Source organism: Ctenopharyngodon idella, chromosome 1 (assembly GCF_019924925.1).
Source record: "Ctenopharyngodon idella isolate HZGC_01 chromosome 1, HZGC01, whole genome shotgun sequence".
Classification (NCBI taxonomy): domain Eukaryota; kingdom Metazoa; phylum Chordata; class Actinopteri; order Cypriniformes; family Xenocyprididae; genus Ctenopharyngodon; species Ctenopharyngodon idella.
The window spans coordinates 13,310,176-13,335,842 of record NC_067220.1 but is presented as its reverse complement, the minus strand read 5'-3'; the positions used below and the strand labels follow the sequence as shown (position 1 = coordinate 13,335,842).

The 25,667-nt window shown below is 36.8% G+C and overlaps 2 protein-coding genes across 11 annotated transcripts in view; both read left to right on the top strand.

The window, feature by feature from the left end:
* The first annotated feature begins 20 nt into the window (after nt 1-20).
* On the top strand, nt 21-12,083 carry knl1 (kinetochore scaffold 1). The gene is made up of 26 exons (XM_051905215.1): nt 21-50; nt 386-439; nt 1,164-1,203; nt 1,498-1,557; nt 1,649-1,734; nt 1,830-1,882; nt 2,079-2,097; nt 2,214-2,254; nt 2,709-2,755; nt 2,989-6,582; nt 6,735-6,843; nt 6,947-7,014; nt 7,314-7,412; nt 7,490-7,605; nt 7,731-7,821; nt 7,931-8,047; nt 8,526-8,613; nt 8,713-8,796; nt 8,889-8,928; nt 9,005-9,109; nt 9,503-9,603; nt 9,697-9,762; nt 9,891-10,000; nt 10,838-10,959; nt 11,229-11,354; nt 11,885-12,083. The coding sequence occupies exons 2-26, from the start codon at nt 420-422 to the stop codon at nt 11,979-11,981; spliced, it is 5,499 nt and encodes a 1,832-aa protein (XP_051761175.1). The 5' UTR covers nt 21-50; nt 386-419; the 3' UTR covers nt 11,982-12,083.
* Nucleotides 12,084-15,804: 3,721 nt separating this feature from the next.
* dmd (dystrophin) overlaps nt 15,805-25,667 on the top strand; it is a 126,166-nt gene continuing 116,303 nt past the window's right edge. For 5 of the 10 annotated variants that reach the window (XR_007930290.1, XM_051894299.1, XM_051894275.1 and 2 more), the window contains exon 1: nt 15,805-15,995. Coding sequence is in view for 9 of the 10 variants with exons in the window: in XM_051894299.1 (XP_051750259.1) it covers nt 15,914-15,995 (82 nt within the window). In the remaining variant the exon portion in view is untranslated. The remainder of the gene's footprint in view (nt 15,996-25,667) is intronic. The other 5 variants (XM_051894260.1, XM_051894314.1, XM_051894282.1 and 2 more) reach the window with 4 other exon arrangements.

The window sequence follows — 25,667 nt, the reverse complement described above, 5'->3', positions numbered from 1 at the left end:
ATTTTGCGAAGAAAAAAGACAAGCTGCGAATGGAGGGAAATTGTTTTTAGGTATTGCGCTTTATTATTATTATTTTTTTAACTGCAAATCTGTCATGCTGTGGCTTTTATGAGAGTCGAACGTTTTAAACTTATTGAAATGTCGAGAGCTGTTTGTTTTCTTTAGTATATTGTTGCTGTTGATGTTATGAGCTTATGAATGTCTCGTCTGACAGTCACATACACACACCGTCACTGGCTTCAACAAAAACATGAGGAAATACAGAAGTGTTAATATAATGTAGATAATGTTTAGAGTAATTAAAACAAATCACCCTAAACGTTTTATTTGTTTGTTTTATGTTTCATTTCAGGTTGCTTTATAGTGTTTCCCACTTTTAATTTAGATTTAGTGCGCCGTATTATGCTTATGCATTGAAGATGGAACAGCTGAATTTAGGGTAAGTTGATTTTTTTTGTGTGTGTATCTGTAATGCTTTACCAGGTAAGAGTTGTGTAGACCGAAGCTTTAAATAACGCAGTCTTACACTTATAGATTGTGGCTCCGCTCATGTCCAAAATGTTCAAACGTTCTTTGATATTTTTTTTTCTTTGAACTGTTGGGAGCATCTTCAAACTGAACACCGATTTTAGTTAACGTTTTGATACACCAATAATGCATTTCCATTTGCACTGCTCTCATGCAAGTAACAAAAATATTGTATTTGTATTTATGGCCTCAACAAACAAGACTAATATTTTGCTTGTCATCAGCTTTTCATTCATTATAAGCTGCTGACTTGCAAGTTGTGGAAGTAAACTCTTAATGGGTCCTTCTTTTTTATAATGATTTTGTAAATGCATATATAAAAAGAGTAGCCTTGTGTTTTGAGTTTGTAAGTAGTTATTCATAAAGGTACTGCCATGCATTGACAATGCAAAATCACCTCTTAAATTTGTATACTAATCCAACTCACATTTTTAACATGGCATTGTGTACTATGAATATGACAAATTGCTTTCGATGTTCTCTATTTGCAAGTCATATTGGATAAAAGCATCTTCTTTATATATGTAAATGTACATGTTTAATAAGTGAATGGTTTTCTTTTCAGGTAAATTTCATAATGTTATTTGGAAAAAAAAAAAAAAGCTTGTGTAACTAATCCTTGCCACTTTTTCCAGCAACGAGGCAGCGAAATTCTCAAGACGGAGAATTTCTTCGGTACGTATCCATTATGACACTGAAGTGGGTGAAAACGTGACACTTTCTGATGATTTATCCTTTCTGTTTTTGTTTTAAAACATGATCCAAATGGCTATTATCACACACTAGTAAGAATTTAATGCTGATTTTTAGTAATGGGAGAATACACATAAATGATGGGTGATTAAGCTTAAGTGTCCCATTTTACCTGTGTTCACTTTATTGCAGTTTGCGAGACATGACTTAATAATTTTCATAAATTACTAATTGTCTCAAAATGGTAAATAGTGCCTCTTGATTGTCCTCCGACAGATTTTAAAAGCTCCTCGAACATCTATGAATGTACTTGGATCTGAGCAAGAGGAACAAAAGGTGATTACGTTACAAAAATGTTTTAATCTAATTTTTAAAAAAAATTTTTTTTTTTTTAAATGTATTTTTCTATATGTATATATTTATGCAGGAGGAAATTACCAAACCTTTAGAGAAGAAGAGAAATTCGCGAAGAGTGAGTTTTGCCACTACAAATAATGTTCGAGTCTTTACAAAGTAAGTGAAATAATGTTGACCCAATATTAACGTTGAAACTATACACAAACATAATATGAGAAGATAATTCATTTACGAAATTTAAAAATTCACAGTGATGCGAAAAGTGAATCTCCTGTTCTGGCATCCATACAAAACACACATGTTGGTGAGTAGTTTACTTGTTCATAGGTTTCTTGTTTTTAACTTGTTCTAGTTTTTACCTGAGGTAATTGGTGATTCATGGTTAAGGATTATGTGTACCAGTTCTGTCAAATAAAAAAAGTATTAAATATTTCTGTTGCATATATAAAACACTTGACACACTGTTAATTGCTTTATTGTGTTCTGTTAAATTTTATCAGGGGATAAACCAGATGAAAAGTAAGTAAAAATCATTTTTATAACTGACATGTTCAAGTTTAAATATGTTTGATGGTTTTGTGTATCCACATGAAATATATGAAAATCTGTAACTCTCTTTTTCCCTCTAATCACAGGATTCTGCGTTTTGTTGATGAGGGAAATCACCAAATCAAAGGTAATGTTTTGAAGGAAAAATGTCAAATATTGCTGACCCATTGGGACTATTGTTCTTGTGTTATCTTGTTATTATTCAAAAGAGTGTGTTAACATATGCATAATTGTATAAATGTTATTCACTGTAATAAGGCCAATTCACACCGCACAGACAAACAAGTTGGCCGTTGGATTTAGAATTTTATGAGAAATAACTCATATTCACACTGCCCCAACAGACAACTGACAAACATGAACTGAACATGTCCAGTCGGGTGAAAACAAACCCTGACCACCGCCAACAGGGGTAACGCACTGATCCAACAAAACCCAACAAACGTGTTTGTTGGTGTTTGTCTGTGCAGTTTGAATTGGCCTTAACAGAATCTATTGATTTCATGCTTGTATTTTCATGCTTCCTGAAAATTATTCTCATAGTCAGAGAGTGAACCACTAAACCTTTCCATTTCTTTCAGGCCTGGAAACTTTGTTGAAAACTCCTCTTTATCTATCCCAGCATAAAGTAAGTACTAATCTAAGGCCTCAAAGGCCAAAATATTATGAATTTTAGGCTTCTGCAGTTTGACATCCTTGATTAAAGCATATGCTGCCACAAACATTTAATTTGTAGTGTGTGAGCATACAATACTTGATGATTATCAATAACCTTCTACTGAGTTTTTGTATTAATGTCTCATTGAAACCAACCTTGTCTTGACACGCTGATTATTTTGACCTTTCTTTCTCAAATTGTAGGAGAATTTCTTTTCTGATCCAGTCTTACAAGATGACTGTGTGGATAGAACAATGCTGCTCGGAGAGGATACTGGATACATGGATATTACTCAAAGCCACACAATCACAATTGATAAGGATTATGAAATTGAAGAAGAACCAAACCCAGATTGTAGCTTCAAAGTGGCTCAGATGATCTGTGGTGATCTGAATGTTGCAAGTCAGAAGGGTTTGCCACGTGAAGCAAAAGCAGAGAGTAAAAATGCTGCAATAGACCCAGACTTCAGTGCTTTTCTTGCCGGTATGTGCTTACCCACTGTAAAAACCATAAAGCCCCCAAATTCAGAAAATGAGCTTGGTAATGTCCTCAGTTCAGCCAATACAAGCACAATGGAAATTGATAAGGAGAATCACTTACCATCTTTTTTAATGAAGCAACATCCAGGTGGCAAGGGTAACCCAAAACAACCACGGGGACTTCAACGTAGACGCTCCCGTGTTACATTTGTTGAAGATGATGATATAGAGGCAACGATGAGTCACACTGTTGTAATTGAAAGCAAAGATAATGCTCAGCCTCTTGCACCCTCGGTTTCTGAAAATCAAGGTAGTGTTGCATTCATGGCATCTGCCGTTTCAAACATCTCGGATGACATGGAGCTCACTCTAAGCCAGACTGCTCCAATCAACGTAAAAGTTACAGGAAATATCACTCGCAATGTCCAGGCTGCTCTGGATCACAATAGATCCCATTATTTCTCTGAGGGTGACAATGCGATGGAGATGACGGGGGCATTTGATTTAACCGTTCGAGAAAAAGACCACACAATGAGTATGAATGAGCAATCTCAGTCTCCAATTCCCAAAATAAGAAGGATTTCCTCCTTTAATGTGATTGGAAATGGAGATACAACAGATCAAAACAAAGCTGGTTATTTTCAGAGCAATCTCTCAATAGCCAAAACTGCTAATTCTGATGATATGGAGATGACTGGGGCTTTAGATGTATCTATTCGAGAAAAAGAGGACATTCTGTTTCCCAAACTAAGCCGGATGTCCTCTTTCGATGCTTTTGAAAATGGAAAAATAGTGGATCAAAACAATTCTGGCAACAACATGATAGCTCCAACTGCTAATAATGATGATATGGAGATGACACAGTGCCAGACTCTTGTTTTCGAGGCCAAACTATCAAGTGGAAACAACTTAAGGAAGAGTTTACCTCTTGCGTCTGTATCCAGAACTGTTCGAGAAGATGAGCATGCAAGCAGTATCAAGGAGGAAGCTCTGCATCCAATTCCCAGAGTTAGCAAAATGTCCTGCTTTAATTTAGTTGGAAATAAAGAGATATTGGATCACAACAAATCAGGCCACCTCTCAATTGGCCAAACTGCAAATTCTGATGATATGGAGATGACACAGTGTCAAACTATTTTTCTCGAGGCTAAACAGGTCAGTGGAGACAAACCATTAAGCTCAAGGAAGAATTGGCCTCATACATCAGTATACAGTACTGAAGACAGTGATGGGATGGACATTACTCAAACGTTCACTGGGCGTATAATACAAAATGTCCTTTCAGCCACCAAGAAGGAAAGAGGTGAAAGCATTCTGATACCGGTTACAACTGCTACATCACCTAAACATAATGAGAGTGGCTGTATGGACTTGACATGCCAACCAAATACTTTTACTGGGATTTCTCCTCCAAGCCCTGATGTAATGGAATTGACTGGATGCAACACTATTAACATTGACTCAAACCAGATTTGGTTAGGGAGTGCTGATACAGATACAAGAAGAGTACCATTCTCTGCTAATCAAACAATCACTGTTGTTGAACCTATGGAGATGACTGAAGTACATATGGCACTTGTCAGTGAGCGAAAGCATAAAGCTTTTATGACTCGAAGAAAGTCAGGAGCAAGGATGGTGTCCTTGATGTGCGACCCTAAAAACACTGAAGCTGATAACTGTCAGACCAATTTCTCCAATCCTGATGACATGGACATGACACAATGTCAGACTGTTGTGCTTGAGGCTGAAAACTGCAAACCATTCAGTAAATCAAGGAAGAGTTTGAACCTTGAATCTATATCCTCCAGTCCTGATGTTGACGGTATGGAGATAACCCAGGCACTCACTGGCAGTATCATGTTAAAGAGCTTTGTATCCAATAAGGAAACGGAGCATGAGAGAAATCTGTTGCCTACAGCACAAAGTTGTCAAAAGCAGGATAAGTCTGATTGCGTGGAACTGAGATGTCAAGCCAGTGCATCAAATCTAGCTATGCCCTGTGTTGATGAAGAAATGGAATTAACAGGATGCAATACGATTGCAATTGACTCAAAAAGCACATTGGCAGCAAGTGCTTCAGAGATCAAAGCAAATGAAAGTGCACTTTGGGCATCAACATCTGTTTCTAGATGCACAGTGTCAAATGAAGATCAAAATGAGGTGAGTGAAGCTGCCAAGTGTGCTATTAACCATGTCTTCCCCTCAAAACATGCTTGTGACCTTAAATGCACCGACACAGAGACAATCTCCTATGACCCAGCTGAGATGGAAGTGGACAAATACTGCAAAATGGCACGTTCAAGCAATGTGATGATGACTGATGAAGAAAACGACATGCAGATTACAAAGATCCTTACAATGCCCATTGAAATGGAGAAAAGTGTTTTGTTTAACCAGAGAGAAGAAGCAAATATAAACACTTCCAATGTTTCTAGAAATGAAGAGGAGGGTCAAGCTCTTTGGTCTAACAAGGAACAAAGTACAAGCTCAGTCCAACTTGAAGGTTCCTCCTCAAATGAGTCCGTAGCTGATTCCTTCAGTAAAGAAGAACTACAACATACAAAAGCAAGACGAAGAAGTCTTGCAGATTTTCAAATGGAGCTTCAAAATATAAAACGCCGTATCCAGGAAGAGCAAAAAGTGATGACGGGAAGCACAACTGCACCTCTGCCTTCTTGTTCCTTCCCTGAGATTTCCCTTAAAGAGCAACGTGAAATGGAAATTTCCACTAAGCCAGCTTCAAATGTCACGCCTAACGTCAAGCAGAAAAATAATTCTGGTCAAAATGAGAAGACTACACCCTTTAGTCTTAAAAAGCCGTTCTCATCAAGGTTGTCATTGTGTGGTATCATGCCAAAACTACCGAAACGAGCTTCAACTGTAACTCCAAACAAAACTGTGACCATAAGTACTAATGATTTACAAAGTCTACAACTGGAGAAACATTTTGAAGTTGTTGAACAAAATAGCAACTGCAAAACAGTCAATATTAATGATGAAGAGTTTCCTGAAATGAGCAGTGAAGAAGACTTGTCAGGGAGTCTTGAAAATTGGCCAATTAACAAGCAAGATGAACTGGATGGTTCTTTGGCTGTACCTATAAATGAAGAGATTTTTGAGGATGATGTCTTTCAGTCAGGCACGAGAACAAGTCCATGTTTTAAAAGGCCGCATTCAGAGGAGCCTATAAATGAAGAGATTTTTGAGGATGATGTCTTTCAGTCAGGCACGAGCACAAGTCCATGTTTTAAAAGGCCGCATTCAGAGGAAGACCCTATTACAGCAGAGCAAACCAAGAAAGCCTACATTTCTGACATGGTATGAACAAAATGTTAATCATTTTTAGTTTAATACTTTGTTTGCTTGGTATTTCCTGCTACACGCTTGGAGGTTGTTCTGTAATAAAGTGTTAAGCGTGGGCTCCATTGTTGTGCATTATTATGCTAATGCCTGAGATTCTGTCTCCTCAGGGGCCTGACTGTCATGAAGCTGCTGTACAGTGGGAAGGTAATTTTACAAGGCATGCCGCTCAGAATCCCAAGGCAAAGACAATTGAAGATACAGGAGTGTCTGAATCCAGTGAGTTGCTCGTGTCAGTTCTGTCAGACAATGTTAATGTGCTTTTAAAACTTAAGGTTTCAATGTGGTTTATTTTTTAAAAGAAAATGTGATGTGTTTACAGCTCTCAGATACTCTCAGTTCGACTCTCATTTGGATGGGACGCTGGATCATGTATTTGATTTTAACAAGGTAGCAGTATTCAAACACATACACTTATATACGCAATAATCTCCCATATTAGAAGGATTTTTTTTGTTTATTGTGCATCACTGAACAAACTTAACAAACCTCTAACCCTAAGTATAAGCACTTTGCTGTGTAACTCGTTCCAGACTGTAAATGTAAATGTGACGGACATGAATAATACTTTAAATTATGTGCTTTTGTTTAGGGAAGGTGTGCCTGGGCACCCTTGCATCTTTTGCACGTGCAACATTTTTCTTTGAAAATATAAAAATCCTATGTTTATCTCATTCTTTTATTTCCAGAAACTTGAGGATGGAAGCATCACAATGAACGAGTTCCTAAGCCACTTTGGTATCAACTTCGTCATCCACAGATCTAGACCAAGTGCTCTGCCTGTCAGTGTAAGTGGTCTGGCTTTCTCTGGCTCTCTTTGTGAACATAATATGTGTCAGTTTTTAACACATCTTTCTTTTTTCAGTGTAGGGCTGGAGATACACGCAGCATGGAAGATTTGCTCAAAGAGAAATACATATACCACCCCAAGCAGAGAGTGTATGAGCAAGACTGTAAGAACCTCACAGAGATAGTGGAGAGGTGTGTACTAGTCTGGTGTTGATAATGCTGTAAGACACTGTCACTGCAGATTTTTTTTGTGTTTAACTGACAAAAAATTATACATAAAAATTATATTGTATTTTGTGAAACTAATTCCTCCATAGACTTAAAGAACGAATGCCTGAACAAGAGAAATCCCTGGGATGCATCAATGGAGCCCTTCAGCAACAGATATGCACTCTCTCTAAAGAACAAGTATGTTGTTCAATCTATATCTTGGGTCATCTTATGTTAAATCATTAAAATTATAGTATATAGCATTCATCTTTGAGATTATATCTTCATGCTTGTTCGTTTTCCTCAGTTAAAAAGCTTTGGATCCAAGTTGAAAGAGCGAAGGGTTTACTTTGGAAAGAGAAGCAAGGCACATTCTCATGAAATGAAAGGAGTCTTGTACTCAGAGCTCATAAAAACTACACAGGTAAAGGCATTTTTGTTTTTAAATGTTGATTTTGTTAAACAATTTCTCAAAAAAGTTAAATTATTCTTTATTCAAAATATTCCTCCTTGTTTCTCATCTAGACATCCAGATTAGAGAAATTCTGATACTTAGACCCTAGGAAATTGCTTGATGAGCGCAGATCTGTATTTCCTATTAAAACAGTAATTAGGTAGGGCAAAATGAAGGACACAACCTTTTTAAATAATAAAAAATAAATAAAAAATCTCAGCCATAAACTTGATTTACTGCTGCTAGTATTTTATTGGATATAATTAGTAAGTGCAAGATCATCAGTCATCAGAATTTTCAGTCTGTTTTCCCAGAAGAAAGAACTGTAAAGTGTTATTTTTGCTCATAACTTTTTATGAACTTTATTTTGTTTGAGGGTCTCAGTGCTATCTGACATGAACTAAAAGCCTTAACTGCTGAGTATCTGAATTTCCCCCAATACATTTAGAATGCAAAGCAGAGCCTGATATCTAAAATCAAAGAGACAGATGAAATGATGGAAGACTTGGATGGATGCATTAATGATTTAGAAACTGGTATGAATTTTCTTCTCTGCTCTGTTTCATGTTTGATCGCATGTAACGTAAATGTCTACATAATCATAGTGAAATAACACACTGCTTTTTCTACACTAGAACTTGCATCTGTAGAGGCCATGATTATGGGAGATCATCTTGATGCTCCTCAAACCAGACCAGCCTTAAAAGCCAAGGCAGAGGGTAAGTTTACTTTTATATTATAGAATTTTACAGCTTTGTGATGCTGAGAAAGATATAATGGTTTGTCTGTGTTTTTCTCTCTCCACTGACAGATTTGCAAAGGCTTAATTCAGCTATCGCTATGAAGGAGAGGTATGTTCTATCCACACCATAAGGAATGTTTAAGATACAGATTTTTGCTGAATGCTGAAAATGTTGATCATTTCAGGGAAATTGGTGAGCTGGAGATTCAGCTGAGGACTTTGGAGGGCCAACAGGAGAAGCTACGAGGAGAATCAAGTAGCCTTAAGAGTCATCATGCAACCTTGAACAGGTTTTTTTCCTTTTGTTTAAAACCCATTGTAGTGGCACTTTAGCATCCTGTCTACACTGCAAGCGCAGCATGCAAGTGACAATAACAAATGTACAACCCTATTATAATCAACGTGGCAGCAAACCATGCAACACCGCTTGCTTGCTGTTGAGGACAGCTTTGTTGATTATAATCACTTGCTTGTTAACATTTCTAGCATTGTAGAAAAGCTAGCAGAAGTAAGACTTCCAAGCTTAATCCATATGGTTTGGGTTTTTTATTTTGCTAAACAATAGATGGTTGCTTCGGTAGGTAGAATATTTATTATTATTATTGCCGCTATACCTAGCCCATATATTTTACTATGTAAATATATAGTATATTTGGCTGAAAGTTTAATGATTTGTCTTTCAGTTTGAACGAGTGGCATCTTGATGCGACAGATGAAAGGGGTGCTTTGTTTACCTTCCTTCACAACACTGTGCATCTGCAAGTGAACCTGCAAACCCCTGCTGGTGAGTTGATTATCGCTTTATAATTACTCCTAATGGTTTTTCATCATTATCATTACATACAACAGCAGATTAAAATACTCTCATGTCTATTAGGAAAGGAATGGATGACTGAGGATGTGGAGCGAAATATAGATGTATGCTTCCAGTTGCAGCTGGATGGTGAGTGAAAAATAAATGACTTTATCTCTTCCTTTTATGTATTTCTTTATTTTGTTTTTAAATATTTGAAATCCATTTTGTATCAATTTTTTCCCCATATGATGATTTTTTTTTTTTTTTTTTTTAAGTGGAAAAGTCTGAGTGTCATGCAAGCATGGTTCACAAGTTACTTGAACTATACCGTCAGTCTCAAACTCAGTGGACACAGAGGTACCCCACAACCCGACATTTACCAGAGGTAAGCACTAACGCTATGCCCTTTTATATATAAATGAAAGTGTCTAAAATATTTGTAGACTAAAGCTACATTTACATGGACACCTTTTGTTTCAGTCGGAAACGAGTTCATTCTGATTGATCAATCCGAATGTACTGTTTACATGAACGCTAAATACAGTGATCAGTTTGATGTGCGTGTTTGTCAAAGCTGAATAGTTTTTTGACATGCACACACTGCACGAATTTATAGAGTTTTCCGCGGTTTGCGCATTCTCATAACATAGCTGCTTTTCTTTGTTTTAAAAAAGCAGACTTAATATTTGTCTATTTTTGGGTCCTAATTAGGAAACGATGAGCACATGAAGCTTTGTGCCTTGCTGCTCTATTTATCAAGCAGTAAAAATGCCCCTTCCCATGCATCTGTGGATGAAAGTCTGAAGCAAGGACTGGTGAGACATTCTCCTGCTCCACTTAACAGACAATGAGTGGAAGGAGAAATGACACGAGTCACGACAGTCATTTATGACGCTTTATTTAGCAATAACGATGGCTCATTCCATACGTCATTTCTTTGTCATTGTACATGCGCAGTACTTTCCGGTTTGTTTTCAATCCGATCAAGTGTTTACATGTCCTGTTGAATGGATTAGAAAAGATTTAAACCACTCCTTACAATCCAAATGAAATTTTAATCGGATTTGGCCAATTCATTCCAATTGACATGGATAATTAGGGTCCATGTAAACGCAGTTATTGTTTTGCTACAAAGGTGTGTACATGTTTTGGAGGATCCAGTTTGAATAATATATGAGAACAAGATGAGAAGTCTCAGTGTTGACCGATCTTTTCTCAACAGCTTCTTCATGACATCAGTTTGGTGGTGGGTCGTCTCAGGCTCTTGGGTGAGGAGATTCACCGGCTGAAGAAGTGGGGAGGATTGAAGCTTCGCATCCTGAAGATCACCTGTATGGACACACGGTATGTTACACCTTTCAGTGCACATTTACTAACTTACTACTCATGCACTTTTCCTTTGCATGTTGAGCCGTGGTGCTTATGTGGATGACACAGATTCCAGTTGCAACATTTCCCTAATGCCTAATTCTCTACAAAAAACTTGAACGTGTGTCAACTTGGCTCCTTTGCACACCTGGTTTTGAGAAAGATTGTAATCATAATGACAAATTAATTAACTGTAAGCATCTTTTTTTTTTTTTTCCTACTTTGTTATTGTTTTTACTTTTCAGAGTTCATATCGTCTTCTCAAGCCTGAAAGCATTTGAAAAGTTTGAGTTAAATCTGATAGTCACTCCAGACTATCCCTTTGGACCACTTCACATACAGGACTTCAAAAAACACATGGGGAAAACAAGGTTTGAAAGAAATTAACATTTTTAGATCACAATGGCTTCGTGAGTGGTGATAACATCACCTGCATTAGACAGGATTGTTATTAGAAAGAAATATTGTGAAGTCTCTAGGCAGCGTTTAGTGAAACACAACACTTTCCACATCTAATCGTTCAAAGAAAATGTGTCAAGTACAAAATATTAATATAATATTAATTGTAACCCAGTCTGTTTGACAGAAACGTTATTTATGACTGGAGTATTTCATGTCAGAAAGTTTCCTCTTCACCACAAACCAATTTTCACTTTTATACTTTAGACAAAATGCAGTTCTCATTGGTGCTAAAAGTTGCAATGTTTTGAATACATTTGAATAAATCATATATTTTAAAAAAGCATTTCACTAAAGATCATTCATCGACAAGTGGATCTTGGCACATGGAACTGTAAATATTACCAACAGCTACAATAAAGTTTACTTTATAAAAGTATTCACATAAAATGTTAATTTTGTGTTGCTCTTGTGTTAGTGTTTTGTGCTTTGTCTTCTGTAGGTTGAGTCAAATTGAAGACATCCTATCATCAATCAAACCAGCCAAGAACTATCTGACAAAAGTCCTCAAGAAAATCCACGATGATCTCCTGTGCTAGGAAGCCTTGTTGTTTACTCTTTTCCTTTCAGTCTTTAAATGTTTGTATATATTGACGTTTGTATAATCAAAAAATAATTATTAAAAATGTAGCCACAAACCACACCACGTTTGCTCACATTCTTTACATTTCTTGGCCTGTTATGACTGGATCCTTGTCTGTTGTTCAGTTATGAATCCAACTATTAGAATAGGATAAAAGGAGCCCCATATGCTACTACTAAATACAGTATAATAATATATGAAGAATGCAAGTATTAATGGTGATTAGCGTGAATGATGGCAATGATGCTCTCCTGTTTTTGCTCAGCTTGATATGGATTGAGTTTGGGTGTATCTAAATTTTTGAGTATGTCCATAAATTAAATGTTCCACGTTGAAAATCATCCTCTTAACCAAGTAGCATAATAAAGCCAGAAACTAACCTGTTACAAGAATTTAAGGTAAGTAATTAGATTAACATAACATGCTATTCCAAAAATGATGGCAACAAACCACATCTGTTCATTGTATGTCATGTTTCAAAAGGCTAGTCTGGCCTCAAGCCTAACCAGCAATCTCCTATATAGACGTGAAAAGAAGAATGATTTGTGTTGTGTAGAGCTAATCATTTGTTACTGTCAGCTAGCTGTCAGGTAATCAAGATTTAATGCTGTGACACCACAGGAGAAGATTTTAGGAATGATGCTGACCTTTGACAAGACTTGTACTGCATGGAGATAAATGGATGGGCTCTGTTGATCCCAGAGAGGAAGTTTTGTGCAACACAGAATGCGCAAAAACTGTGACAGTGAAGGAATGTTCCTGTACACAAGCATTACTGCAATGCAGCCAGGTAACAGTGAAAAACATCAGAGTGCAATAAGACTATACTGAATGTGCACATTGTTGTGACCATGTTCGCAGAATCCACCTTCTGTAGCAGGACTTTGTAGCACTGAAAACCAGCATGCAGACCTTGAGTGGCAGTTCCACATCATTTGCTTGGATACAAGTGAGAATGACAGATCCCTGACTTCTTGTCAAGGTAACTTTATATAACAAGTTGTGTACTTTTGTTTTCACTATACAATGCAACCAAGGTCAACCCATAGTAGAGTGCCATAAAATCATAAAGAACGGAAATAAATATTTGAAGCAAAGAAATGGATGCCCATTTGCTTAGCATGTTTAGATGCTAAAGCAATGGGTGAGTTTAGGAACTCAAAATGCAATCGGCAGCCCTGCTTCAGTGATCTTTAATTACTCTGTCCATGTCGTTTCTCCCTCAGCATTAGTGGGATTTTATAGCACTGAAACTATCAGCTCTCTGATCACGATGATATCTGGACACAGTCCAGGAAATTGGGAATGAAGAGGAATGTAGTTGGCTATGGTTTACAGGCAGTGCCTATTACCACGTCACAGCTGACATCATTCTGTGATTTACATCATAAAAGAATGTCCTCCACAATTATGTTCATAAAAGCGATTGACCTCACAGGGCAAAGAAGTGTGTATTTAAAGGCTTGCATTTAGATTCCACATTAGCAAACAGTTTTGCTTTTGTAATGTGACTTATTTCTAAATGAAACAAGTTGTGTGGACTATTTTTATGGTGCTTTGGGTCTATTATAAAGCTTGAAAGACTGCCAAACTTTGATTCACCCCCAAATGCATCTAATATTCAGTTTTTGTGGATAATGGACAGGCTTTTAGACTGTTTGCGAACACAGCAATGACTTTTAAAAGCAGAAATCTTCAAGAATGTTTCAGTATTAGGCTTTTCTATGCATGCACTCTACTTGTTTGGCAGTTTTTGTATCCAAATATTGATATTGTGATTGCAATTTGGATGCAGTGCCCCACAGGCTGGATTTATTGAAAGATGTGCTATTGCAGGTATCTGGTTTATTAAACCAATCTTTGGATATTTTTGTTTTCCTCTTCTCATCAATTTGATCAGGCTGCTTAAAACATATCCTGTGGATGTCAAAACATGTTTACTGAGTTAGAGCTATATTGCCCCTATGTTAATGAATCTGTGTTTTCCATTTTTTTTAGCCTCTTTCGTGAGCGGGCAACAGATTGTTTTTGTTTATTTCATTTATTCTTTCTCTGAAAAGACCTTCAGAAGGCAAACAATCCCAAAGACATAAGAGCCGGACAGGCTTTTTTTTCGAAATTCCATTAACTGAATCACAAAGTACACTGGTATAAGCCTTATTCCCCCTTGATCAAATATTTTACTGATATCATGCCAGCGAATTCTGTTTACTTGTTTACGCTCTCCATGCCATTACAATAATCAAGCAGAATTGAATTTTATTTACATTTTTGAAATGTGTTCTTGCATCAGTAGATGGAAACCAGAGTGGTGTTTTAGGTGCGTCAGATCCCATATGGATGCACATATTGATGAGTCTACACCTTATATATTGAAAAATACCTCCCAAAGTGTTTCTATGCGGCAATAAAGCCCAATGCAGGTTCCTATTCCTATTATGCATAATTGAGCAGTGTATGTTATTTCGAAGGAAGAAGGTTGTCTTTGTAATATTTCATGAAAATGAAATAAATTGCTCGGCATGTGGAAAAAAGATACATCACCTAGACAATATGAACAGGACAAAAAATGTAAGCTGAAGGTTTGTTGTCTACTTGTAGTATACATACTGGTGTCAGTAAGATATTTTTGAAAGAAATTAATACTTTTATTCAGCAAGGATACATCAAATTGATCAAAAGTAACAGTAAAGACATTTATAATGCTACAAAAGATTTCTATTTCAAACATATACTGTGCTTTTAAATTTTCCAGTCATCAAAAAATCTTGGAAAAAAATCCACAAAAAATATTCAGCACAGCTGTTTTTTTTTTTTTTTTTTTTTATCATTGATAACAATAAGAAATGTTTCTTAAGGGGATACACCCAAAATGAAAAATTCTGTCATCATTTAATCCCCCTTAAGTTGTTCAAAACCTGTATGAATTTCTTCTGCTGACCACAAAAGAAGATATTTTGAAAAATATATGAGCAGCCAAACAAATTTTCATTTTTAGGTGAACTATTAAGCACCAAATCAGCATATTAGAATGATTTCTAAAGGATCATGTGACACTGAAGACTGGAGTAAAGGCTACTGAAAATTTAGAAAACTTTACCACCACAGGAATAAATTACATTTTAAAGTATATTAAAATATAAAACAGTTATTTTAAAATAATATTTCACAATATTATTGTATTGTAATGTAATTTTGATCAAATAAATGCAGCCTGGTGTGCATAAGAGACTTCTGTCAAAAACATTTAAAAATCTTTTGAATGTTAGTGTACAATATTGTTAGTGTTTTTTTGTTTGTTTGTTTTTTGTTTTTTACTGTATAGACAGTACAGTCTTTATAAGTTTAAGGTCTTGGGAGGTGGAGTGGCACAGGGTTCTGTGCTGGCTACTAAAGATTTGGAGATTCGAACCTCACGGGGAGTAATCTTTGAGCTATAACCATTGAGCCTTTGGGCGAGACATTTAACCACAGATTGCTCCGGAAGGACTGCCGCTATAATAAGTGTAGGAAGTCACGCTTGATAAAATAGAGTTTTTTGCAAGAGCATTTATTGGTCACTTGTTGTCAGATGGCATAGTGACTGATCCTTTACTGTTAGAAAAATCTGTATTTGTGTGTGAGAGTGAAATGAAGCAGGCCTTCATACCAACTCTCTATTTTAAGGCGAGTAGAGTTTGCCACCTGTCCCTGCTTTTCTGGATGCCTTGACAGCTCGTTTCCCCCTATCATAACAGTCCACAGACAGTCTCGTCCCTGTGTCATTCACAAAAATTTCGGTTTGCTCAGAGGGCAGTGATTCCTGTCATTGGTGGGGTCTTTGTGTCTCTTCTCTTTTTCTGTTTATAAAACTACAGGATTAAAGGATTCAACGGCAGTTTGGATCTTATGGCTGAAGCAGTGAGCCTACAGGACCAATGGGAGGAAGGTTTTGAGGATGAATTCGGAGAAATCATCAAAACTCGATCAGGTAGGAGAAATGATCATTTATTTATCTAAAGGGAAGTCTTATTTCTTGTACGTGCATTTGAATGTTTAATAAATGTTAAAATATGGCTTAGTTATTGTTTTTCAGTTTCAGATGAGTTTTTATGAATACATTGGTAACACTTTATTTTGATGGTCTCCCAACAGACATTCTACTAACTATATGTAACTTTGCAACTACATGTCAACTATAACTCTCATTAGAGTATTAGTAGCCTGCCTGCTAAATATCTGCTAACACTTTATTTCGATGGTCCCCCAACAGACATTCTACTAACTATAAGTAACTTTGCAACTACATACATGTCAATGTCATATTCTACTAACCTGAACCCTAACATCTAACCCTAACCTAAGTTAACTAACAGTCTACTAATACTCTAATGAGAGTTAGTTGACATGTAGTTGCAGTTATTTATAGTTAGATGGTCTAAAGTGGACCATCAAAATAAAGTGTAACTGATACATCTCTTAATCACAATCACTACGATTTGTTATTGCACTCCTTGCCACAGTCTAAATGAAATTAAAAAAAATATAATTGACATTTACAGCAACATTTTTGTCAGAGAAAATATTACTGCACCATATTTTCATATTTCGTTGTCTTTGTTCATCATTTTGTAAAGCAGATCAGACGTATACTATGAAACATTTTAAACAATCCTCTTTAAAATCTAATTTCTGGCCTGTGCTCCACCCTGAGTGAGTTCATGTCTATTTTTTTTTCATCACTGTCATTCTGTATTCAGTAGGGATCATGAGTGATCTATAAATGCTCTCTGGTGGAAATAGGACAGGTCTTAAAGAGCTTGAAATAGTTGCAGCTGCCTGGTGTTGGGTTTCAGTCCTTGTTTGAGATTTAGCCGTGTTGTTGTTGGCTTTTTTGTTGTTCTGTTGGCAAGAGGCTCTCTCGTGTTTTCCATGTGAGTGTGTTTATGATCAGTAGTGAAAGTTAGGAGAAAGTAGCAAAATGAGTCAACAGCTTGATGATCCGCCAGAGGACACAAACAGTACAGTAAACCTCTGAGAACAGAGATTTAATAGAGGACATCTGTTATCTGTGCTAAATCTCACCATACACTGGTTATTTAATGGTTGTTGGGTTCAGAAAAAAACCTTTGCTTACACTTTAGTTTAAGGCGCTCTTGTTACAGTTTAATTATATAATTAAGTATTGAGCAATATTAATTAACTACATGTACTTATATTAGGTTTAGGGTTAGTTGCATGTTATTATACTGTTATTACTATAGTAACTACATGTAAATTGTGTAACAGGGAGACTGTAAAATACAGTGTTACTTTAATTTTAATCAAGAACCATTTTTCACTGTCTATTTTGGAGATTGAAACGTTTTGTTACATTATAGGTTCTTTTGATAGATTTGTTCGAATATTTGAATATTTGTTAAATGGTTTTAAAATGAGCTAGACAGTAGAAGGGTGAATCTCAGATCATATTTCACCTCAAAATCAAAAGACAAAAATAGATATATTTTTTTTTTGTATAAAGAAAATAAATAATTACAATTTTTTTACATGTCAGGTATTTTCATGACATTAAAGCACAATTAACTGAAAAAAATAAATAAAATGAAAAAATATATATACAGTTTTTTTTTTTTTTTTTTTTCAAGTGTGCTTGTTGTATACTGATTTAAATTAATGCAGATGATGATGATGATGATGATGATGATAATAGATTATATTTTGATTTAAATGTGGTCCCTGCGGCGAATACTAGGCGCCTCTCTACGCAATTACACCATCAGCCAACAGTCAAAGAAGTAATCTAAAAGCGCAGGTTATAGTGGTTTGGTGGCATATGCTGAATGAACGAACAGCGTCTACCTTACCGACTACTCTGGCGGCAGTGGCCTGCGAAATGGAAGGTCCAACTAAAGGCGCCCAAGAAAACCTGGGCAAAACAGATTGAGGCTGACCTCAAAAACCAAAGGTTTAACCTTCCTGATGCCAAACGCAAAGCTCTCAACTGCCAAGCCTATTGTAAAAAACTGCCAAAACTATTGTACAAAACTTTTGTGATCCAGCGGCACCCACAGCAATGTATCGGCTCCGGGACAAAACTCATCCAAAAGTTTGCTAGGGGACTATAAGTGAGAGTGTCCAATGAGGGGGGAATAATAATCATGTCATGAAAATAATTTCATTTAAAAAATAAATAAATTAAAAAAAAACATATATAGGCTTAATTTGCTGCATCTAAAATCTAGATTCTTATTTATTAATTTATTTATTCTTATTTTGTCTTTTGATATTGGGGTGAAAAATTATCTCAATGTTTACCTGAATGGACAAAATGTTCTTTGTGGAACCTTATTTATTTTTAAATGTGCAAGCATTTTAAAGTGATCGGGTTTGTTTGTGATTGTTTAAATGCGTTGCTGAACCCTTCTGAGGCTCCTGGTATTCAGTGGCATTTTTACAGTTGGGCGAGACAGTTTGACTCCTGGGAGAATTTGAGGTTGCAACTCTATCTTCTGCTCATGGTATCAAATCTAAGGCTCTGTTTTGTGTTAAATACCACTGCATAAGGCCTGCAGGAGTGACTGACATGTTGACATCTGCCATAGAATCTTCTGAAGAAATTCTCTAAATAACTTATGGTACAGTTTGTGCTTCACATTCTCCAGAGAGCACATTTTATCAAAGAGTAAAAAACATTTTATGCTAGCTGTCAAAATATTGATATTTAAACCTTTTAAATAATCAAATATTACTTCTTGTGGGACAGGATTTGTTGTTAGCCTTTTCTGCTTGGGCCTCTCCCAGGGACTGTCAGTAGTATTCTGGTGTTTCTATTTTTGGCTTTAATGGGAATATACAGTAAAAGATATAATGCTGTATGAGCAGCCACTGTAAGGCAGTGTTGAGCAAGTTCTACTGAAAACAGCATTCATATCTCCTTAAAATCTTTCTCTCTCTCTGCAAACTCAGTCTCTGGAGACCTTGGATCATTTTTTCCATTACATAACCAGAGAAGCATACACTGTTAAAACTAAAGGAGCCTCAAGTATCCTATTGTAATCTCAACACATGACTGTTTCAAGCTTCTTTTAAAGCTTTTTTATGATGAGGCTACTGGAGGAACTGTTGACCATCTTTAGAGTTCTTGCAGGAGCAAACTTTTCCTCAGAAAACTGTCATGTTTGCATAAGGTTTTTTAAACTTATTTTTATTTTTTTTTATAGTAAATTTCAATGACCTTAAATAAAATGTAGTGTACTTCAACAGATAAAAATCAACAGATACATTTTTGCGCTTGAACAGTTAACTATGAGAGAAAATGAAATCCTCACAAAGCAAACAGTGTAGCAAACAGTGCAACTTTTTACATTTAGCATGGTAAAGTAAATATTCGCTCCTTCAATCGATATTTGAGGACTCATTGTAAACATACCAAACAAGTATTATTTATTTATAAGTTACTTTACTTTCTACATGTTTGAATGCCACCATGGGTGGCATTCTGAGGAATCCTCAAGGGAGTCTCCAGTATCTTCTCACTTTACAGTGTGGAGTGAAAAGATACAAATGCAGAAGTTTTGGATTAAAATACTTTTCGTCACTTTAGAAACATCAGGTGTTTACTGCACTCTATCAGGGTGTGTTTTAAAGCCCTGGAGGCTTTTATGACATTTCCTGTTCACTCTTTTCTGCAGTTATTCATCAAATACATAAGCGATGGTTGGCATAGGGGTAAAGAAAAATGACATTGAAATGAGATCTACACCCCTGGTTGGCATTTAAAAAATTCAAATGACAACTAGTAGGCCTACTTAAAATGGAAATACTGCACATACAGTCCCTGAATGAAAACCAGGAGCATAGCATGTCCGTATTTATGTAGCCTATGAATAAATGTTTGACTGAGTTTGAGTGAACATAGCCCTTTTCTCAAAGACACTGGCCTGTATTTTGAACGTTATGATTGTTTTCCGAGTCTGATTCAAGTGTTGCTGCAACTTTATACTTCTATCTGCTTCGGTTGAACATTTGTCTTGGCAATATTGTGTACAAAAAAATACAACAATTTTGTGGCCAAAACATATAGGAGAAAGAACTACAGATGAGATAATAATATTTTGCGAGCAAAAAATGCTGGGTTGTTCGAGTCAAATTCACCCAACCGTTGGTTTAAATTTTTTAAACCCAAAGGTTGGGTTTGTCCATATTTGACCCAAACATGAAACAACCCAGCATTTTTAAAGTGGTATGATCATGTTCTGCTAGATTTTCTCTTTCAGTACTAACACAACACATGATGCCCTTCAAAAAGACACAAAACAAAAGAATTGCAATTCTCTCCATTGGGCACAGGGATCATTCAGAGTTGAAAAAATCCCACAAGAATGGATTAAAAGCACAGACTGTTACTTATTTAGGATTTCTCTGGCAGATGTACAGATGGCATGGTGATGTTTTGAGTCCTGTGATTTTATGTGAGATGTGCCCACCAGCTGCACAAAAACTCAACGTCAACATGAAATTGCCCATTCCAGATTATTGTATAGAATTCATCCATTTTTAATAGACCACAAGCATATTACATTAGGCGAAAAGGACACCACAAACGGTGTGTCTCTTAAACAGTGTTTTAAGAGAGGCTTAAAGAAGCTCCAGAAAATAATTTCACATTAATTATGCATTATTCAGGGTGGTGATTAGGCACATTGACTTTCACGGTTCTTTTCCATTGATTTTCAAGGTTTTTTTTTTTTTTTTTTTTTTCCAGTTCAGTTCATCTGCAACAAACCAAATTGTATTTAGGCACCTCCCGTTGTTAACTAATCCGTTAACTAAACTATCTTTCCCTAAAGGGTTAGTTCACCCAAAAATGAAAGTTCAGTCATTAATTACTCACCCTCTGTCGTTCCACACCCGTAAGACCTTTGTTCATCTTCGGAACACAAATTAAGATATTTTTGATAAAATCCAATGGCTCAGTGAGGCCTGCATTGCCAGCAAGACAATCAACGCTTTCAATGCCCAGAAAGCTACTAAAAACATATTTAAAACAGTACAGTGGTTTAACCTTAATGTTATGAAGCGACAAGAATACTTTTTTGCGCCAAAAACCAAAAATAACGACTTTATTCAACAATATCTAGTGATGGGCGATTTCAAAACACTGCTTCATGAAGCTTTACAAATCTTTTGTTTCGAATCAGTGGTTCGGAGCGTGTATCAAACTGCCAAAGTGATGTGATTTCAGTAAACGAGGTTTCGTTACGTCATAAGTGTTTCGAAATTTCAAAGGAAGATATTTGGAAGAATGTCAGTAACCAAACAGATCTTTGTGTTCAGCAAAACAAAGAAATTCATACAAGTTTGGAATAATATGTGGGTGAATAAATGATGGCAGAATTTTCATTTTTGGGTGAACTATCCCTTTAAAGATTTTAAAAACAAAACACCCAAATGTTTTGTGATATGTGATATATAATAACAGTGTTTTTATGTTTATGTTATATGTTCCTGACCAAAAGTGCTGCTCGAGGACCCTAGTGTTGCTATGGTTACCGCGATTTCTGTTCGCGAGCGTCTGTTTACTGCATGGTGACAAAATGCGCCCTGACTAAACTTGTAATCTAACTTTCCTGCTGCTTACGGAAATATAAGGAACTCCAAATTGAAACGTATTAATTATTATTGGCACCCTGTTTACGTAGAGAATTCGCCCACATAAACAAGTTAAATAAAGTTGTTCATTGTATCCATGTGGTATCGATCCCTCTCTGGTGGCGAACTATCGTTCCCGGTTAGATAGAGCTGTAGTCAATCAGCCCGCATGCCAGAGCACCGCTACACCTGCCGGTATCAACGGATCACAGCAGGGCTATAACTGCACCCAAGTGAGGGAGTACGACAAAATAAAGCGGCAAAGTGTCCACCCACAGTTCCTTCACCAAATCATCTACGGCTTTAGGCATGGACGAGTCTGTTTAACAGCAAGGGAACCGGATAATCAAACTGCGCTCGCTGTGTTTATATACACAGGTAACGGATACACACCACAGACGCGGCTGCCTGCGACTCTAAAAGCCATTACGGAGGAAATAGTTGCGTTTGTTATGGTGTAAAATCCTCATTTAGGTAAGACTGAATCATCATACTGAAATACTCTTCCAGTGTGAGGTGATTGTTTGGCTGTTGACGGCTTTTATTACAGCATGTCACGTAAGATTTAACCAGATTTAACAATAGATCCTCCAGCCGGGTGCGTCTTATCTATAAAGGGATCTGTTCTCACGCACGGAAAATTTTGTTTTATTGTTAATTAAGCGTGCACCGGTGTCTTTCATTGTTGTTTCTTATATACTCTACTGGTAGATGGTTAAATGTGCGCACTTTGTAATCAGTCGTGATTTTAAAGATGAATGTGAGAGAAAGTTTGGTGGTAGTCGCTGCTGTTAAACTACACGCAGTTCAATCACATGCGCTGTTGTCATAAAGACACGCTGAGTATTTCCAGTCTCATCGAAACATTTGGGCTCGCGCTTGTAAATTGCCAGGGAAAAATGAACCTGGGTGGCTGTGGTGGAAAACGTATGGCTGTAATCTGTGAATACAGTCTTCCCTCGGATGTGTGTGCTGAGATTAGGCGGCTAAAAGCAGGTGTGTGCGTCCAGCGTCTTTGTATTTGCCCGTTAGCTTCGGCTCAAGCCCGTCACCCCATCATCCTATTTGCACAAGGGCGGATATAATCCAGCAGCAGCTGCCACCTGCCTGGAGTCACGCCTCCGATCAATGGCAAGCAATGCTTTCATTCTCCTGTCTGTCTGCACATATTATTCTGTCTGCCAGACCGGGCTCTATAGGTTTATTTATTTAATTGTTTATTTTACTTTATTATGTCTTCCATTTCCATTGACACAATCACTTGATGCTATTTTTATCTTATCCCTCCCATATAAAATAAAATCTATATACACTGTAACTGATAATATTAAATGATAAATGCATGCATGCATTTACACATTATTCTGGTCCTCTAATTTCATTGTCTGATCTGCGTTCCAATAGTGCGAATAGAGTGCAGCCTGGGACTTTTAAAGGTAGGGTAGGCAATTGTTTTTATAAACACTTTTTGTTATACTGGCTGAAACTCACCCTAAAAGAAATCAATAATAGAAGTGGTCTAAACTTTAAAACGTGTACATATGTCTTCTGTGGAAGTCTCAGGAGCAAAAAATGTTCGTTCAATCATCAGTCCGAATGCAATGATACGATGTCCTGCCTGCCAACATATGTATTTCCGTACCTCCACGCACCTTGCTCGCGCAGACATCACACGTCATCAGCGTGTTACGGTTGTTATCGCAGAATAAACCCCTTCAGAATGATGCAAGACCCCTCTACTTTGCGTCAGGGTCCTGATCACCCTGTCAGGGTTTATTCTGAGATAACAACTGACTGGATGTACATTATCCTGCTTATTACACGGCTACTTGCCACATAAGTAAATAATTAGACACTAAATATTGATCTGAGTTGAAATATTTTATTAGCTCTTTAAACGCAAAGCTTCCACAGAGAAAGCAGTTGCTAGCGCGGCAAGTTCAAACTAGACGGATGTTTAAGGGATGTGGTACAGTCATGCCACATATTAAACGGCATTTCGCCACATAAATAATTATGGGGATAAAAGATATTGATCTGAGATGAAACTGTTTTAAAATCGTACCTGTTTGTTATCTTATATTCCAACAGTCTACAAAACAATAGTCGCAATATGGCAGCAGCTGCGTTTGTATGAAACAAGAGAGCGAGTCCGCTATACCGGATGACATAATTAAATAACTGTACACAAAATACTGATTTGACTGAGATTTAATATTTTATTAGCTCACCAAACGCAAAACTTAGATGAAGAAAAAACTTTCCTAGCAAGCGTATAGCGCTGATGACTTCAGTAACCCGGATGAGCCTGTGTTATCTGTTTTTAGCGGTTGTTATCAGGGAATAACATACCAATGAATGGCGCGATTGACCAATCAGAATCAAGTATTCCACAGAGCCGTGTAATAAATAAGGCTATGCAGAGTTGTAGACAGTCACCGAGTGCCACAAACAAACATCAGCTGCCTTTTACAGTTCCTCCTGAACCAAAACAATGAGCTTATGCTGCGTTCACGCCGTGACGTAAGCGTAATTACGAGACGGCAACCTGTGACGTTCTACTCGGATCTTTTCACGTCCTCAGACTCTGATTTATGCGTTTCTATGTCAACACTATCAACTCTGAAATTAATCTGCAGCAGTCAGGTAGTACAAGAGCTCTTTAAGTTGTTTACATTTATAATTATTGTAATGTTATGTGCTTTGAGACATGAGGTAATTTAACGCCGTCTCTCGTCTCGTGACGCTTTGCAGACTCTGCTGTGTGCGTTCATGTGTTTTGGAGGAGGTGTGGCTTTGGCGAGCGCTCTGAAGGGAGGGTGGGATCTCATGCTTTCAAAGCTAGCTTGCTTTTGCTAGCCTCTCCGAAATTGCCTACCCTACCTTTAACTGTTTATTTCACTCTGGTTGTTTGCGTTCTCAGCACTTCAGACCAGAGTATGTGAGCATTGTGAATAGAACACTAGTACTGTTTGGTCGCTAGTAGGCGTGCATAATTCTATTTATTGAAGTTGTAGTTATGGGTGTTACTACCGTTAAAATATCAGTGTTCTTGCTGCTAAAAATGAACATTCTGATTGTATGTTTATTGCGTTAGTGCGTAATACATTATATCAAAATGAACAAGAGTAAGTGTGGGCTCTATGCCACTGCAGCCAATCACAACAGACTGGGCTGTCTGACCAATCAGAGCAGAGTCGGGCTCGCGGATAGAGAGACTGAATGTTCGAACGAGTCGTTTCTAACTCTTTGATAAATGAGGTGATGTGCAATCAGAAAATTTAAGTGTTTTTTGACCTTGGGTGCATTTTAACCTATTGTAGGAGACCTCTAAAACAAAATTAGAAACCTTTTAAAATAGTATAATAGGGGCACTTTAATTATAGGCTACTACATTTCTCTGTATATTCTAGATCCTGGTTTATATTTGTCTCCAATTCTTTTTATGCAAATTTACACCATTAATTTCCAGCAGTTTTATAGATTTGTCCAATTACAATTTCAAATTCATGATTTTTATTATTGTTTGTTTTGATTTGAATATTGCTTAAAACATTTGGGTTCACTTTATTTAAGCACACTTGCTATTATCACCTGCAGAGTCAAGGCTAAATTCCTTTTCATTTCAGAACATTACCAGGCTGTTTCAGAAATGATAATTGTCACAACCAGGCAAAAACAGCTATTATGGGCTGTTGATTGCACATTGTGACAGGAGGGACGTCAAGCAAGGAGTTTAACACCTTTATTTGTTGACACTGACAGATATATGTTCACACTCTTTTGCATAAAACTATAATTCATTGAGAGCGCTCTATGAAAGGTGTTATGTCAGGTAACCAAACATGCTCTTAATTTGGTGACATGTAAATGAACTTAAATATTCTGCCATCATTTACTCGCCCTCAAGTCTTTAGAAACCCATTTCTTTCTTTCCTAGAACACAAAAGGAGTTATTTATAGCAGAATGTCCTTCTGCTCTCTTCCATATAATGAAAGTAAACGGTGG

What these genes read in the sequence shown, in the direction of transcription:
- knl1 (XM_051905215.1), top strand. Translation starts at nt 420, where the DNA reads ATGGAACAGCTGAATTTAGG. An exon ending in AGCTCATAAAAACTACACAG is followed by an intron (nt 8,048 to 8,525) that starts GTAAAGGCATTT and finishes CAATACATTTAG; the next exon opens with AATGCAAAGCAGAGCCTGAT. An exon ending in GAACCTGCAAACCCCTGCTG is followed by an intron (nt 9,604 to 9,696) that starts GTGAGTTGATTA and finishes CATGTCTATTAG; the next exon opens with GAAAGGAATGGATGACTGAG.